The following is a 16,865-nucleotide window of genomic DNA, read 5'->3' on the forward strand; positions in this document are numbered from 1 at the left end:
GCAGTGTGGAATAGTTTGATCTCGAGGTGTCAGGCATTACACGGTGCGAGAGCAAAGGCTGGACATGTCCACTTGTTTGTTCTGTCTACAAACCCAGGGAGTGAGCTGAGTCCACTTGCTGAAAGAAAGAGAAAGAGGAAAACTGAAAAGGCTTGAATTTGTAATTAGTTGTCTTGACCACTAGAGGGCACGAGTTCCACAGCAACACGTCTACTCAAGTTATCTTTACTTTATCTGAAATGTAAGAAGCAATTCTCACCAGAATCCACAAAGTGATTAGAATAGCACTGTGTCACAGACACAGCTTGGTTTATTTTTGAAGTATGACAATCACAAACCTGTAAGAAGATCATAAATGTTGCAGTAGTTCACAGCATCGTCTGTTTTGGTGGATGGTCCAATAGACTGAGACTGGGTCTAAAGAAGAACAAAGAAAGGGCAGAATAAGTCGAGAGGGCAAAGCTTCAACGAAGGACAAAATACAGCACTGCTCATATTTGTTTGGAGGGCCTTTGTTTGTCGCATTAATGGTCAATATGGTTATGACTACATCATTACCATATTGACTGATAATTATTACAATAAAAAACAGATATATTTTTTGTCTCTCTTATCTAGTACAGTATTATCTAGCATGTGTTGCTCATAAGATAGTTGACAGTAAATTTAGTACTTACTGAAATGAACCGTTGTAACCTCTACAACCTTGTACGCGGCTGGAAATAGTGAACTATTTTCTGCATTCTCTTTTCTTTGACTTCAAACATAGTTTCTCATATTTCAAAGCACAATATGAAAATGAAATAATATTTGTGACCTAGATACCTTGCACTGTATAAGCTTGACAAACTTTCTCAGAGTGCTACTATGAGCCATTATTTATTCGCTGCCCACTCATGTGGTGCCAAGCTACTCGTGTAGCCACAGCTGCCCTGGGGCTGACTGAGGTAAACAATGCTGCCAATCTGCAGAAACCTGTCTATGCAACACCAATCACTCACACAGGCAATCGATCATGGAATTGAAATCTGGAAACCTGCCCACAAGACAGTAAACGGTGGCTAGAGGCCTTTTTGTTTTCACACACCTGTAATTTTGTACCACACAAGTCAAACAGCAGATTACACCGTCACGTCCTGCCTCTCCCATTAGAAAAACACCACCAAAACCTGATCAAATTAGCTGACAATGATGTGACGCCAAATCAGTATCACGTGAGAACTCTGAGGAGAAGATTATGAGTGAGCAGGCTTGGAAACAAACTATTTAAACAATACAAAACCTTCTTCTCATCAGTAACAATGTAACGGGATATTTCTTTTAATCAAAAACACAACAAAGTTTGAACTGGTGAGAGTTGGTTTTGAACCACCAACTCTCCAGTCTGACGTCGCTACCAGCTAATCAAACTTACAAACATTTGGCAGCCGACAGCGGTCGCACTGGTGGTGAAATGAAACACAATGGTCTCTGCTTCAAACCCGTCTGAAGACGAGTGGTCCACAGTCAGAGTCAGGTTATCCGCCGACACAAACTAGAGATCAAGACAAAAAAACACATTTTTGTCAACACAAAAGTCACAAAGACCAATGCAAAGGAAAATATCTTTGGAACAGTTTATTAAATTAACAATAGGCTATTTTAATTTGATTTGACTATTCACTGCATTACTCCTTACATTTGTGTTCATATCATTTTTAAATTGTACCTAATTATGTAAAGATAAATTTACCAAGTAGCTGCAGACGTCACATCCAGCATTAGGACTGAAGACTTTGACTTGCTGAATAAGTGTAGCATTGACCTCAGCGCATGGTGTGGTAAAGGACCTTTGGAACAAAAGACAAAAGAATATTATTCATTTCTTAACTCCATTCCACTTTGACCAGTGAAAAGCCACATAAAACATATTGCTGATCACCAGATGGCCTTGCAGGAGGAGGTCACCGGCGGTTTAGGTTTTCGAGTCGTCGTAGTCGTAGTAGCTTTGGTCGGTTTTAGTGTCGGCCCCGGTTTGGGTTTGGGAGCCGCTGAGAGGATCCCACACAGAGCCGCGACCACTACCAGGAGCAGCAGAGTCCTCATCCTGAACCCTCTGGACTGGACTGGACTGGAGAGGTGATGGACTGTGTCTGTGAACGAGGCTTTAGAGGGCGGGGTCAGTGTCCTTCGGTCTATATGTCTTACGTCTTGTGATGCAGCTGTTCTGTACTCAGGAAGCATCATCATCATCATCACGATTTGAACGGCTCCAACATGTGATTACTCGCCTCGGAATAGACTGATGCTGCTGATTAAATTGTCTGGTCAGTGCATTATTATTATTATTGTCTGTTTAATAAGTTGTTGGGACCAAACATGTTCATGGACAACACATGCCAACATTTTCAACATTGCTTTCAAACAATACTTCTGTCATATCGGGTTTTTCAGTTTGTTAATGGAGAGCCCCTCGAGAGTCCATGAAACACAAAACACAAAATACAAAACACAAAATACAGTACAGTATGTAGACAGGACAAAGCACACATCAAGGCAGTCACACAGACAAGACAAACCTGCTCTGTTGTCCCCCCAAGCCAGTATTACTGAGACAAGATTAAAAAAATAATAATAATAAATAAACAAACGAAATATAGACAAAAGGACACAAAAAATATACTTGTACATATTCCAAAAAATGAACTAAAAGTGCAAGAAATACAAATACAAAGTAATAGGGTGACACCATATAATAACTACACCTTATTTAGCCGTAAAGGAAGAGGCCACCTTTTTTACATACTGAGATATGTTCTTACCTGCTTAGACAAGTTGATGTGTACCTGTCTGGTCTTTGTGCGTGCTCTCAGTCATGCACAACAACCAAAGATGTTGTTAGCATTTGGCTTCTCCCAACGTATTGCTCTGGCTCCAAACGGGGGCGAAGTTGGAAGCTACCACGCTCTTCCACGGGCAAGCACAAAGTATGTATCAACTCATCTAAGCTCAGGTAAGAGCATATCTCAGTATGGAAAAAGGTGTTCCTTTAATAAATGATGAAGTAACACTAAATTAATCATGAACAATTCATTAGTTTTATTCAGTTTTTTCATTAGTCAATAACTACTTCACAATGAATGAGTCAAGCATGTGAAGAACTATTCATCATGAGTTAGGCATTCACTGTAGTAGTTACCTAGTTATTAAGGAGTAGTTATTATGAAGTGTTGCCAGTAAGAGACAATACAAAAGAGGCAAACGTAAAGACATAAGCAAGGGGTTTTAAGGTGTGAAAATAATGAGGATCTAAACAAAACCAAACAATGTTAAAAAATGAATGGTTTAAGGTGAACTGTTCCAATCAGAGGGGGCTCCTCGTGTGATCCTTCAATTTTGCGCCCTTTCAAGACCCGAATGTCAACAAATGTACACTCCAAAAAAGAGCCTTAAAATCACCAAATATTCATATTTTTTTCAGCTTCTTTTCACAAAAATCTCCTGTGGCTTTTGGGTCAAAAAGACACACCTGAAAAGCTACAGGAGGGTTAAACTGAAATCATTTATAGTAAAAAAAAATGTAAAAAGAGTGAGTACTTCAAAGTGTATATGTAGATGCTGTAAATACATTAAAAAATCTTTATTATGACCCTGGTCTGCACGGACATTACCACCTATTAATATAATGCAGCTAGAAAGCCTTTCTGATTGTTATCCTAATGACCATCGCAGTCACACACAAACCACATGCATCTTTTTTTTGTTCAAGCGCTCAGTCACTACCCCAACCCTGAACAAATCCATTATGAGCTTCATTACCTGCTCCTCCATCAGGGACACTGACATAGGTATAAATAGAGTGAGGGGAACTTCACCATCACAAGTAGTGTCCCACTTCCTCCACCACCAGCGCCAACATGAAGACTCTGCTGCTAACTCTGGCTTTCTTTGGCTTTTGCAGTTCACTTTCAGCCATACCTGCCCCCACGCCCTCTCCGTACCATTCCTTCTGCAAAACTATGTGGTGAGTGAACTTCTCCTCAGTTTCATCCATCATTAAATCTTTGAATGCATTTAAAAGTAACATCGTTCTCTCTTTTTCAAAAGGCTTTTTTCAGCTAATTGCTCTGATATCAGCATTGCATTAGCGAAACAGATCCAGGCCTTCAGTCCAGGGATGGGATGTGCGATGTGCCTGTATAATGTAAGACCCACCGCATCACGACTCTTTGTGCTATGCGTTTGGCTGCATGAAATGTGTTGTTTTCTGTCGTAGCTGGTGTCTGTCACTCCTCAGTACATCATGGCTAACCACACGTCTCCAGATGGACTCACCACGGAAAAGATCTCCGTTTCGTTCCTCCCCACCATGCTGCCCGATGGGTGCAGAGTATCCGTAAGTCCGTGGTTATTTGAGTTGAAAGTGGTTACATGTTATGACAAAGTTTGGAAGTTTGGAAGTGTAATATTTGATCTTTCCAGGCTGTGTCTCAGTCCTCCCTGTTCTCCCCTTCTCTCTTGGACAACGGTGTAAACTATTGCAATCTTCATGATTTGGTTGCAGGTAATCCTTTTATATTTGATAACAACATCTATTTATGTGCATTTTGTTGTGGCAAAGTTAATAATTAATCATTTTGTTGTTCCTTTATGATTAAAGCTAGTGGCCTGGCCTCTCAACCAGATTTCATGGAGATGACTAATGAGTGGGCCTGTCTGAGCTACGGACTCGCAACATGCTCCATGTAAAGACCTTTGTTCCCATATCTAAAGTATTTACAATGTAAAGTAAACCAATAAGTAATGTTGTTTGATTTAATGAAGATATGAAAAAAATTAAAGAAAACACGTGTTTCAACAAAATAAATGTTTGTATTACATTATAATCAACTGGGTTTCAAATCTCTAAACATAAACAAATCATTTATCAACTGTGTCTTGCTTATAAATCCTTATACAGCATTCATATTGGCACATAGGGCTGGGACGATCCACTTCTGTCACGATCCGATACGTATCACGATACACAGGGGCCGATCCGATATGTATCTCGATTCAATAACTAATTAAAAGTTTAGAAACCAAAGGCCATTTGACATTTATTGAAGTGTTTTGATTGAAAAGTTCATTAACACAAAATGTAACAAAATGCTGTTACTGGAAAACAAAGGATGATGAAAATGCCTCCAAACACAAGTATTGAAAGTGTTGTGATACTTGATAAATTATCGATACTTGGTCATGCAGCACAAAGCCCTAATAGATATACATTTTCAAGTATATTTATATGGTGTATTGATAAATGTGGCAATAAATAGAGGTTTTGCAGGTAGCCACACAAGGCCAGGTTGAGACTTCAAATTACTTCCCACAACATTCAAACATACCTTTGTATCATCAGATTAGATTAGATTTAACTTTATTGTCCACCGAGGTGGAAATTTGTCTTGGCCCATCTCCAAGATAATTAAAATGTTGGAGATGGACCTAGTTATGTGTGAACACATCCAAAACAAATGCTTTAAGTTCAATGTGGCCCAACTGTGTGGCTCCAATAAACAAATTACTTCTTTGCATACAGTATAATGTATCTTTAGTGGAGAAAAATCCTCTGTTTGGTCTACTGTAGGAAGAGCACAATCAAACACTAAACTGAAGAGTGCCTGGGGATTTGTTGGTTTTGTCGTGACTCGGCTTCACAGTCTTAAAGTAACAACATTTGTGAAGAACTGAGGTGTGGAAGTGTCTGTGAGAGCTAGAAACAAGTCGTCCGTCACTGTTTGAGAAATCATGCACAGTAGCTTTAATATTCGTTTCTCAATGTCTAAACACGATGTCATATTCTCCTCACGACTTGCTCTAATTATCGCTTACACTATATTCACACATCGAGTGGCGTCACCTCCACCAAACTCAAGAGCAGATTGTAAAGGTTGCAGTGATTGCGCCCATCACCAGACGCCGAATAACTCAAGAGACTGGACCTGGAGGGAGTGAAATATGTGCTGTTAGCAGTTTGGCCATGTATCCATTACAAATAATGTTGACAAAGTGTGAAATCAGCATCTGTGGACGAAAATTGCTATAAAAATATCACCTTTAGAGTGCTACCGACATAGACTGCTGCAGCATTTTTTATTATAGTCAAAAACTGTCTTAGCTGTAGTTGCAAAATATCCAAACCAATGGTAAGTCTAAAGGCCTGGGTTTATTGTAGCAAAGCATGATCAATCTTACAACATTGGATCATGTGGAGACAAGGAACAGAATAAACCCATGATGTGACTCAGCATTTCAAAGTGTAGGAACCGCCTGAGTTCTGTCACATTGCCTTGACTTGTTCAACTGACCCATATTCACTACTTCATCACATGGGTCTGGGCTTCACCCTTATCTGCAATAAAGTCAGCGCATCCACTGATCTGTGCATAAAGCATTACTCTCATTGTTTCACGGTTCATTGTGAGATGGATCTGCTGATCATGTCATTTGTCTTTGTAATCTGGAACATCAGACAACAGCGAATATAAGGGAGTTCAATAAGCAAATACACAATGAGTCTAAACCACAACAATGTGCAAAAAAATCTTAAAGTTATTTTCAAATGTATTAAAGATGGGGTTATTAATTAAGTACAGTCATGTTTAATTAGGTCTAATCCGAGCATTAATCCATCTTCATCTGGATTACCATAAAAGCACTGGCATGTCCTTTATCCTCCTTTATCGCTCTTATTGATCTTCTGACCTACTTGAAGTCAAAGCACCGCTCACAAGTAATAGTCAGTGATAGACTTGTAAATATACAGGTCCCGCTGCCATTTCCTTGATGAACAAGTACAGATCTAATCGCCCCGGCTTTTTATCTTTGGTATTGTCCAGTGGCTTGAATTTCTGTTGTATCTTTGGCAAAGGCACATCCTGTTAGTATCTGGAGCACTTACAAGCTTTATATTAAACATGTATGTGATGTTTATCTTTGTATAATGTGTTTTAATGTTTGACTAGTCTTTCTCAGAATTGCGAGACAAATTTAACTACGGGTACAAATAAAGCAACCTAACCTAACCTAAACTCGGAGAATCAGAATATCATTAAAAAGTGCATTTACTTCTGTTATTCAAATTAAACTGTGAAACTAATATATGACAGGCTCATTACATGCAAAGTGAGATATGTATAGCCTTTTTTTCTTTATGGTTTTGATTATTGTGGCTCAGCTTGTAAAAAAATAAAAAAAATAAAAATCTCATAAAATGAGAATATCCAAAATCATCAAAATTATAGCAAATAAAGGCTTGACATTTGTCACTTGCATGTAAAGAGTCTATAGCATATATTAGTTTCACATTTTAAGTTAAATTACAGAAATAAATGTATGAGGACTGCGGATGGAAAGTAGCCAGTGGCTAATTGACTCATAACTTCAAATCATAACAACGCTGCCCAAGAAGTGACTTCCTGTTTCGATCCAGCACGCCAAAATAAAAGCACACCGCTCGTCTCACTGATTTGTTCAGCAGGTAATTGCAACATTACAAGAATATAACTTTTGTCTGTTAATAGTTAGGCAGAAAGAAAGTTGAACTAATGAACTAATGAATAAGATGGTACTTTTATTTTGGTGTGCAGGATCGAAACAGGAAGTCACTTCTTGGGCAGCGTTGTTATTGATTTTAAGTTATGCACAGAGTCAATTCTGGCTCATTTACACAAAGGAACTGTACTGTTCATTACTGTGCACTGTCCTCTCCAAATAAACAAATAAAGTAAAGACTTCATCACCACAAAGGTGAATGGAATATGAATCCAAATAGTGATATAACTGTAATTTAACAAAAATATCATGACTATATAATTAAATCTATCAACTGTGTTTGGAGCTGTATTCAGTTAATCCAAATAACAGAGGCTGTTTTTCCATAATATGAGAACGTGTTGGTGCACTGAATGTTGTTATTATTGACCTTGGTCACTTGTTCAGGCACAATATAGGGGCGCCATGAAATGCTATGATTACAGAAGAAATTATCTTAAAATTAGATGTCATTTATTGCTAGTCTGTCACGCGCAGCTGTTAATTTCTCAGCTCAGTATCTTAGGTGGCAATCAGCATAATTAATTAGTCACGTAGATGCTCATGCATAATTGTTCCTTATGTCATGTGTACAGTCTCTGCTGCGGATTGTCATGTGAAATGCACAGCTTCCTTTCCAGTCCGGTATTTAAAGGGCTCCACATCTTGAAAAGGTCCTTTGGGGAAAAGTCTTCAACAATGAAGGCGCTGGTTGTTCTTATATCTGCATCACTCCTGCCTTTGCTAACGGCGGATTCAGTATCAACGGACATAACGTGCAAAATAATATGGTATTTGTATCATTTGTTGTTTCGTTTTGATTTCTGATGTGGTTTGGTTCACTTTATTTTGTCATTTCAGGGTCTTTAAGGAGCCGTGCACGAAACCAAACCAAGCTCTAGTGCAGCAGGTTAAGTCCTGGGGCTCCAAAAAGTGTCCGGACGACCAGGAGAAGTGCATGTACGAGGTAATGCAGAAATAGCTTTGATGATAAAAGCACAGGGCACATAATCAAATACAAAATGCTTGAACATGGGTATTCTTCTTTCTTTCAGATCATAAAGTCAAGTGCTTCAAACCTCAATGTAAAGCACACATCCAAGAGAACACACAAAGTTACTGAGATGTCCTTTAACTTCACTCCTCCACAGGGTCCGCAGTTCTGCAAAATCTATGTAAAGTCAACTTAAATCCCTCCAGGTTGAAGTAGTCAAAGCTTTTAAGTCAACTGTATGTGTTCTTGCAGGCCTTTTCTGTAACCACACCCAAAAACGGCACTGGTCCGAATGACTTCTGTCTTTTCCACAATCTTCTTGAAGGTAAGCTCTTCACTTCCTAACTCATGTTTCTCTTTAAACGTAATGCTGAGCTGCTCTTTTCTTTGTAGCGAGTGGACTCATCAAGGATCCGGGCTTCAAAGAGATCAGCAATGAGAAAATCTGTCCATCAAAAGATACAGCCAAATGCATATCTAAAGGCAGTCAGCTTCCTAGTACATGGTGAAGTGTCCAGTACATTTAGAGCTTGAGGGAGGTGAAATGTTGAGCTTGGGGTTGTTAGTGCACTTTTATTTGACTTGTTTGTCGTGGCAAGATGCTGCTTTAGAAAACTCTAACGTTGTTTGTAGTTTTGATATCGTTCAGCAATGTTTTTGAGTCATAGCTTTGATGGGAAATTGTGCTTAATCCAATCAGGTGTTAATTCTCTGCCTACAGTGCCTCCTTTCACAAGTGAAAAAGTAATGTGCAAGTCTTACTTTTCTTACACTCTGTCAGTGAGCATTTTGTCCTCTAGTCTTAGGTTGGGAATGACAAACCTAGGTTTGTCATTCCCAACCTAATTTGAAAAGAAAAGTTGTATTTATTTTTGTTCAGCACTATTGTCCTCTGTCTATGTGTCAGTAATTGAATTAAAACATAAATAAATGCATAAATAGAAAAAAATGGAAGTTGGATCTATGATTGATCAATTGTGATGCTGAGTGTGAGCATCTCCACACTCAGTGCCAGGTGAAGGTGAAGGTGCCAAAAGTGAACTGCTCCGCTCCCAAAGGGGGGTCCAAACCGTTCCAGCCCTGGACCACTTCAGCCATGGGGTCTGGAGCATGTTGCAAACTAGACCGGTGTGGGGGGAAAGAGACCACTCTGATTGGTCAAGCCAATAGTCAGCTTGCATATTCAAAGTGTCTTTCTCTTCACAAGGCTCTATCATGACTGGCTCATAGAAAATATAGCAATTGTTTTTTACCATCTCTACTCATAGCCTATGCCTGATTTTGATGTAAAAACATTAGATTAAATTATACATTTTCCCTCATATTTATGTCAGTAATCTACTGCTCGAGTTTTCAAGTTTGATTTGCACAGTTTTCCCATTGTTTCACTCTTATTGCCCAAATGAGAGGAGCGAGGCCTCATACATCCCTCTTTAATTTTTTAATTCACTGTCGACCTACATACAAAGGTGTTTTGATGTAGGACTAAAGCACAGTGATATCAGGTCGTGGTCGTTGCCACATGAATGTAAGGTCCATGGCCACTCCCACAACGATCCAGACCACTTTACCCTAAAGACACTTGAAGCACAAACTTGCGGGGGCTGCCCCTCCCTAAATGGACCGGTCTCAAGTGAACTGAACTTGTCTAGTCCTTGTGTCAAAATCCTGCAATGTGTTTTAGCCATAAATTATAAAAGAGTGCTTATAAAATTTGTTGTTGATGAAAAAAAAAAAATGAACTATGGGATAAAAATGATGTTCTGCTTTGAATTGTAAATCACATTTTATTGCAGTCACATGATTTTAGTTAGCCCTTAAGGGGAGTCTGATAGTATCTAATTTCCTAAAAAGTACTGTTTGTACGATTGGCCCAATTACACAGAAGATGTTTGATGACATTTAGAGAAAGTAAAAAAAAAAAAAAAATCCCCTTCATCTTTGTCTTTAAAAAGCCACGCATTTTGAGGAGTTTGATTCATTTGGCTCTGAAGATGAAGAGAGCGTTTGTACTCACCTCCTCCGTGCTGCTCCTGCCATTGCTGCTGGCTGAGATTTCACCCGGGGATTCCTCGTGCAGAGCATTATGGTATGATGCTCATTGTCTCTTCGTATGATATTCATTGTCCACAGTGATGTTACAATACTGAAACACTTGCTTTTTTTTTAGGCTGTTCAATTTACCCTGTGTCACACCAAACCGTGCTCTGGTGCGGCAGGTTCTCGCTTGGAGCTCCAAAATATGTGCTGATGAACAGGAAAAGTGCATGTACAAGGTATAGTTCCCACTGGCAAAAATAGATGCAGAGTTTTTTGGCAACTGGAATAAACTAATTTCACTTTCACAACATCACAAAGCTAAATCAAAATGATCCTAAATGATAGCATAACCTTTTTAAGTCTTTAAACCAGTTAAAGGTGCACTATGCAACTTCTTGTGTCGAAAAAAAAGTTGACATTTGTGTGTATTTTACCTTGTAGTGACACAGCAGCTGTATGAGTGGTACAAGGTCAAATACCCACAAACATCAACTTTATTATTATTATTTATTTTTTTCCGCATTAAACGTTGCATAGTGCACCTTTAAAGGGATATTTCAGGATTTTTGACATAGGGCTTCATTTCCTAATTAGCCAGAATGTTGTTGATTTCTGGAGAGTTTTTTTTTTTTTTTTAATTCATGCAGTCCTTATATTTGAAGAGTTTAGTGGTGCTAGGCTAGTGCTAGGCTAGTGCTAGGCTAGTGCTAGGCTAGTGCTAGGTTAGTGCTAGGCTAGTGCTAGGCTAGTGCATGTCTATGGTAACTAGTAGCCAGCGTTAAAAACAGTCTGACCCAAGCACAGTGCACGTGAGGCAAATCACTTACAACACCAGACTACCCTGTCTGTGTTGACTGAATAATGTTTGAAATATAACCATTTTGCATTTAAAATAACTTATATTTGAGCAGCATCAGCTTCCTGGTTGAAGCTACACAGCGGCGGAGTGATCTGCCAGGTAACCGGATCTACAGAAGTTTGTTTGCCGGCATTACTACACGTGGAATTCACAAAGGAGCTTTCTACAAATCAGATATGGCAACGTTGGAGGACGACCCGATGATTTTGAAGAGGTTTTTAACGCAGGCTACTAGTTACCATAGATATGCGCTAGCCTAGCACTAGCCTAGCACCACTAAACTCTTCAAATATAAGGACTGCATGAATAATAAATTTAAAAAAAAGGTCTCCAGGAATCAGCAACACTCTATAACTAGGAAATGAGGCCCTATGTCAAAAATCATGAAATATCCCTTTAAGTTTACATTTGTGTCCTTCAGTGCTTCAGGGCCACATGTCAGGAGCAGAGGGCGATCACAGTGAGCTTGTTCAGGACCTATGTAGATTATAAAGGATTTTGCCTATTGCACACGTTTAGATTAAACTTGCAAGTAGATCTTTATGTTTAGGTTCTCAACAAATGAAGGATCAATTTTGGATAGTTTTGGCCTAAATAGCTTGTAAACGTCTTTTGTCGTTTGCTTACTTTATATTTATTTTCTAGATACTTGCAACACGCCGCTCCTATCTGGAGGTTATGCACACGTCCCGGGACTTAAATAGAACGACTTTGATGTATTTTGACTTCTACCCTCCAGAATCCCCCAAGTTCTGCAAAATTTGGGTAAACACATTTCGGGTGTTTTAACATTAAATGAAGAAAATGATCTAAATCCACCAAAGCTAAGTTTCATCATGTTATTGCCACAGGCCTACTCCGTAACATCTCCCTTCAGCGCCAGCAACACAAACGACTTCTGCCTCTTCCACAACCTCTTTCAAGGTAACGGCTTTTATCCTTGTTATTTAATTATTAACTCACTCACTAACTCTTCAAAATCCATCAAAAGCTAATGTCTGTTTGTGTGTAAAAAGGGAGTGGCCTGACCGATGCTCCAGGATACAGGGAGATCACAAATGAGAAGATGTGTCCCTCCGTCTCTTCGGCCACTTGTTTTCAGGGAGACCAGCTGTCCACTGTGTAGTCACATTTGATCAAACCCGCTCTCGATTAGTCATTTTGGAGTTCTCTGTTTCTCTGTTTGCTTTTTTCAGACTACACAAATGAAACCGGGGCTATTTGTCACGGGGGGTGATTTGTCATATGTGTACTGGTATTCCTCTTCTCTTTCTCCAATAATAATTTCGTCATTTGCACTGAAGACATGGGGAGAGGACACATTTGAATTGTTTTTTATGCCTTTCTCCAAACTTTAATGTTTGGGTTATTTCTGTAATGAGAGCTTTCCTTTAGTTAGTGACTTAGATATTAGCTTTGATTTGAGCCGTTTTAGAGTGCGCATTGAGTTGCCTTGTGTACGAAATGCGCGGTATAAATAAACTTGCCTTGCCTTACCTAGAGCTAACATGCTAAAGCTGTTTGTTAACTAGCAGACATTGTACGTAAAGTCGACACTCATTTGTCACAAAACCTGAGGGGTTATTTGTCACATGGGGTATAAATGGTAGGACTTTTTGTTTTCTTGTGTCTAATATGTTTCTCTGATCACTTTATTTTAGCATCAGCTTTTCTAGAGGCCTATGTTTGGGTCATTTTAGTGAATTTGTACATTTTACACCTCATTGAGCATTTTGACAACCAACCCCAAGCTTTGTGACAACTTGCCCCACATATGAAACACATTGTCAGTTGATTTCGTTGTGTTTGACATTTAATAACATAGCTATTTATCTCAATATGATAGAAAAATGTAGGTCTGACTCTTGTGGGATTTTCTGTTGATGAGCAGCAAACTCTAGAAAAAAAAAGTGTGACAAATAGCCCGTTGTTGTCTGCACATACTTTAGTTATCCGTGAATCACTAACTTTTTATCACTGTCACTGAATAATTAGTATTACGCAGCACAAAGAACACTGGAAATAACTCTTTTGGATCACGAACATTTCAAAATAAATCATTTCGATCACTGCATTTCATTGTTAGTGGCGTCAATGCTGACATCTGACCATTTAAAAAGGAACTTCCGCGTACTTTTATCCTTGTATGGTTAACTACATTTATTGAGTAAATGTTGTTTCCTTTCCCAGTGATGTGGAAAGTGTCATTGGTTAGCATTGATGCCGTGATTCCTCTTGTATGAAAACAAAATGCAGCAATTGTCCTTATGCACTTGTTTTATTTACAACACACAGCAAATCTCAATGTCTTTAAAATGAAAAACAACCCAAACAAACTGTACTCACTCTGTATGTACATGTACGTCATATACACAGCATTTATAGTACATACGTAGACTTGTATCTCTTCAATCTTTTACACCTAAAGATCTCGGCTAAATGCTCTTTTCTCACTCACGCTCCCGACTTTATCGACCGCTGTCTAATCAGCCGCCTGCACTCCTTGTAATGACTCGCCAAATTAGCCCTAATGCTTAGCAGCGCGTGTCGAGGCAGAAGAAGGAATGGCCAAAAGCAACCAGAACCGGTGAGAGCCGAGACTCGCTGACCGCAGTCGTAAAATGTCAAGTATTTCAAGTGATTCCCAACTGTGTGAATGAGTGCCGGTTAAGACAATCAGCAAATAAAACCAATGATTTGTTTTTTTTTAAACAGCCTCACACTCTCACAAAGATACAACAGCAATGAGTTTTGCCTTATTATAGGCCACACTCGCGAAAGAGACCACGAACTTCGAACAACAACGTACAAAAATCAGAGGCCACGCACGATACTGGGCCGCTGAGGTTTGCTCCTCTGTGCCACAACAGTGAGAGTTTGACATAGCCTGGCCAGCCATAGAGTTATTTGTCCATTACATCTACAGGTTTCAAGTCACAGATCTATAATAAAGTTCTAGATAAGGCGTTTCCATTGTGTTAGTCCATTCTACTCAAAAACTCATGTAAACTAAAAGCAGACTCTAATTTCATTGTGATTTTTTGTTGTTTTTCTTTCTAGTTGTGCCTATCTACTGTCCAGACAAACTAATGTGATACTATCTTTAAGGATTAAGCATTTTAATTTATAAATGAATAGATGTACAGTGTGTCGACACAAAGAGACCATGAATCTGTATAAGCTAGAGACCAGTGCAGTGGCGATCAGGTAACTTTCATATTTTAGTAAAATTATGTCCTAACAAAGACAGTTGGTCTTCTCTGTGTAAATAGGTTTCCCAAAATGACCATTTTATCTGATTTTGTACCTTCATGCCTCTGTAACGTATGCAGTTTTCGACCCAGAGCAGAGGTGTCCAAACTTTTTTTCATTGATATTGAAGTGTTTATGGCGTGGAGGGCCACAGATCGGTGGTCAATACAGAGTTTAGATAAGTTTTAATCCGTGCCTCACACCTTTACAGGTGAAATTAGAATATCGTTCAAAAGTTCATTTATTTCTGTTATTCCACTTAAAATGTGAAACTAATAAATGATATAGATTCATTACATGCAACGTGACATAATGTCAAGCCTTTTTTTGTTATAACGATGATTATGGCTTACAGTCCAAGCTGAGCCATAATAATCAAAATTATAACAAATAAAGGCTATTCATATCTCACCTTGCATGTAATGAGTCTATGATATATTAGTTTCACAGTTTAAGTTTAATAACAGAAATGAATGCACTTTTTAACGATATTCGAATTTTCAGACTTTCACCTGTATTTAGGCTGCAACTTTAAAGCAGTACTAAGTAACTCTTGCCCCTAGAGGCCATAAGCACAACTGCAAGTGTCGTAGCAAGTTGTGATTTTTTACTTATTAATTGTCCGTGAGAGTAAATACTACGCTGACAGAAAAGACAAAGGGAGAGAGGGATATTGTACATCCAATTGCACAATGGACATATTTTTTTTCACTCAAACTTGGCTCTAAATACTGTTTAAGTGGTGCTAGCCCGCAGCTAGCTTTGCCCGTTAGCCTGTTAGCTTCTTCTTCGTGATTCCATTAGTGTGTATTAGTAACTCCGACCCGGAGGCAGCGAAGTTGCAATTGTGGTTTTCTGGCGAAAGACACCAGGGGGAGATGAAAGGCTCCCCAATCATCCCATTAACACTTGTATTACCCCCAGAGGGACTACGGAAAGGATTAATTAAGGTTAGCAAGTTACTTAGCACTGCTTTAAAAGCAGCTCTTTTCCACAGTAAAATGTCAGTTTTTGAGGTATAGTTGTGTAGAAATATAAAACTTAAAAAGTACCATCTCTCGTGATGTCAATTCAACAAGAAGCCTGAGGACCACCAAGAATGGATTTGAGGGCCGCATTTGGCTCTCAGGCCACACTTTGGACACCCCTATACTTAGAGTTTTATTATGGATCTGTGTTTCAAGTGATGTAGTAAAAAGAAAAAAGAAACAGTTTTAAACATGGCTGTTTTCTCCAAGTCAAAATTTAGTCCATGACCCAAAAAGTCATGTGACGGAAAAACCATTGAAAAATGAAACACGTTCAAATGGATCTACGTGCAGTGAATTCGGAAGCATGGCATATGAACTGGCCCATACAATTACTTGGACAATAATTACAAGTAGAAATGGTCACCTCTTTACTGCATAATTATATATGGCTGGCCACACTAAGATATACCAGAGTTTTCATGATATGTTAAGGACTGGCTAACTTCAATGTCAAAAGGAAATAGGGCTTAAAATATAAATAATTCTATGTACTGATACTACAAATGCATAAATAATCAAGATTGTTCCATGACAATAAAAAAAAAATAATCCAGTGATGCAACCAAATATTTTAAGTAAATAATAATAAAAAGAAAAAGCACCAATATTTACAAACTTAATTTCCATAAACAGAAATCAAATACACTTTTCAGCTACAAAAGGCCATTATAAAACCAGATATCTATTTCCGCCAAAGATTCATGTATGTTTGATCTGCATCTGGTGTAAATAGTGCTCTCGTTATAATAAAGTGATGTTTCGTGTTAACATTATAATTTCTCATTCAGATATTTATTTTTCTGTTAATTTTGATGTTAGTGATTGTTGTATTAGAAGTATTAGTAATACTAGTAGAAGTAGAGTATATAGGTTTAGCCAGATTTTGTAGCACAGTTCCCTTTCTGAGTAAGTATTAATTGTCTTAGTAAGAAATAGTTTTGCATATTAGATAGTTCTGATTCAGTAAATAGTAGAATTGTGTTGAAATGTTTGTGTGATATAGCTATGTGTAAAGTAATGTCTCTTCTTGTTGTCTAGTCTTATAAACAATTCAAATTAAACACCATAATCTGTTTGACATTGGAGTTTGTATAAAGAACAAAGTACTGTTCAATGTCATAGTAGATCATCACCA

General features: G+C 38.4%; 3 protein-coding genes across 3 annotated transcripts; 2 read left to right on the forward strand and 1 right to left on the reverse strand.

Moving 5' to 3' along the window:
• On the reverse strand, positions 1–2,158 carry LOC306973316 (uncharacterized protein). The gene is made up of 5 exons (XM_079570221.1): positions 1,922–2,158; positions 1,733–1,829; positions 1,415–1,534; positions 339–417; positions 1–118 (listed from the first exon to the last, which is right to left on the reverse strand). The coding sequence occupies exons 1-5, from the start codon at positions 2,083–2,085 to the stop codon at positions 30–32; spliced, it is 549 nt and encodes a 182-aa protein (XP_079426347.1). The 5' UTR covers positions 2,086–2,158; the 3' UTR covers positions 1–29.
• A 1,522-nt stretch (positions 2,159–3,680) lies between these two features.
• Positions 3,681–4,773, forward strand: LOC306972659 (uncharacterized protein). The gene is made up of 5 exons (XM_079569347.1): positions 3,681–4,003; positions 4,087–4,183; positions 4,256–4,375; positions 4,462–4,543; positions 4,640–4,773. The coding sequence occupies exons 1-5, from the start codon at positions 3,897–3,899 to the stop codon at positions 4,726–4,728; spliced, it is 495 nt and encodes a 164-aa protein (XP_079425473.1). The 5' UTR covers positions 3,681–3,896; the 3' UTR covers positions 4,729–4,773.
• A 5,769-nt stretch (positions 4,774–10,542) lies between these two features.
• On the forward strand, positions 10,543–12,573 carry LOC306972874 (uncharacterized protein; the record flags this gene model as incomplete). Its single annotated transcript, XM_079569581.1, has 5 exons — positions 10,543–10,637; positions 10,719–10,824; positions 12,093–12,212; positions 12,299–12,371; positions 12,464–12,573. 5 exons carry the CDS (start codon positions 10,543–10,545, stop codon positions 12,571–12,573), a joined length of 504 nt encoding a protein of 167 aa, XP_079425707.1.
• Positions 12,574–16,865: the final 4,292 nt, after the last annotated feature.

Source organism: Gobius niger (assembly GCF_951799975.1).
Source record: "Gobius niger genome assembly, chromosome: 13".
Classification (NCBI taxonomy): domain Eukaryota; kingdom Metazoa; phylum Chordata; class Actinopteri; order Gobiiformes; family Gobiidae; genus Gobius; species Gobius niger.

Excerpts from the sequence above, each read along its gene's own strand:
- LOC306973316 (XM_079570221.1), bottom strand. The coding sequence starts at position 2,085 with ATGAGGACTCTGCTGCTCCTGGTAGTGGTCGCGGCTCTGTGTGGGATC. Across the intron at positions 1,830-1,921 it reads TCCTCCTGCAAGGCCATCTG|GTCCTTTACCACACCATGCG; the intron begins GTGATCAGCAAT and ends TTTGTTCCAAAG. Across the intron at positions 119-338 it reads CATTTATGATCTTCTTACAG|CAAGTGGACTCAGCTCACTC; the intron begins GTTTGTGATTGT and ends TCTTTCTTTCAG.
- LOC306972659 (XM_079569347.1), top strand. The coding sequence starts at position 3,897 with ATGAAGACTCTGCTGCTAACTCTGGCTTTCTTTGGCTTTTGCAGTTCA. Across the intron at positions 4,376-4,461 it reads CCGATGGGTGCAGAGTATCC|GCTGTGTCTCAGTCCTCCCT; the intron begins GTAAGTCCGTGG and ends TGATCTTTCCAG. Across the intron at positions 4,544-4,639 it reads TCTTCATGATTTGGTTGCAG|CTAGTGGCCTGGCCTCTCAA; the intron begins GTAATCCTTTTA and ends TTATGATTAAAG.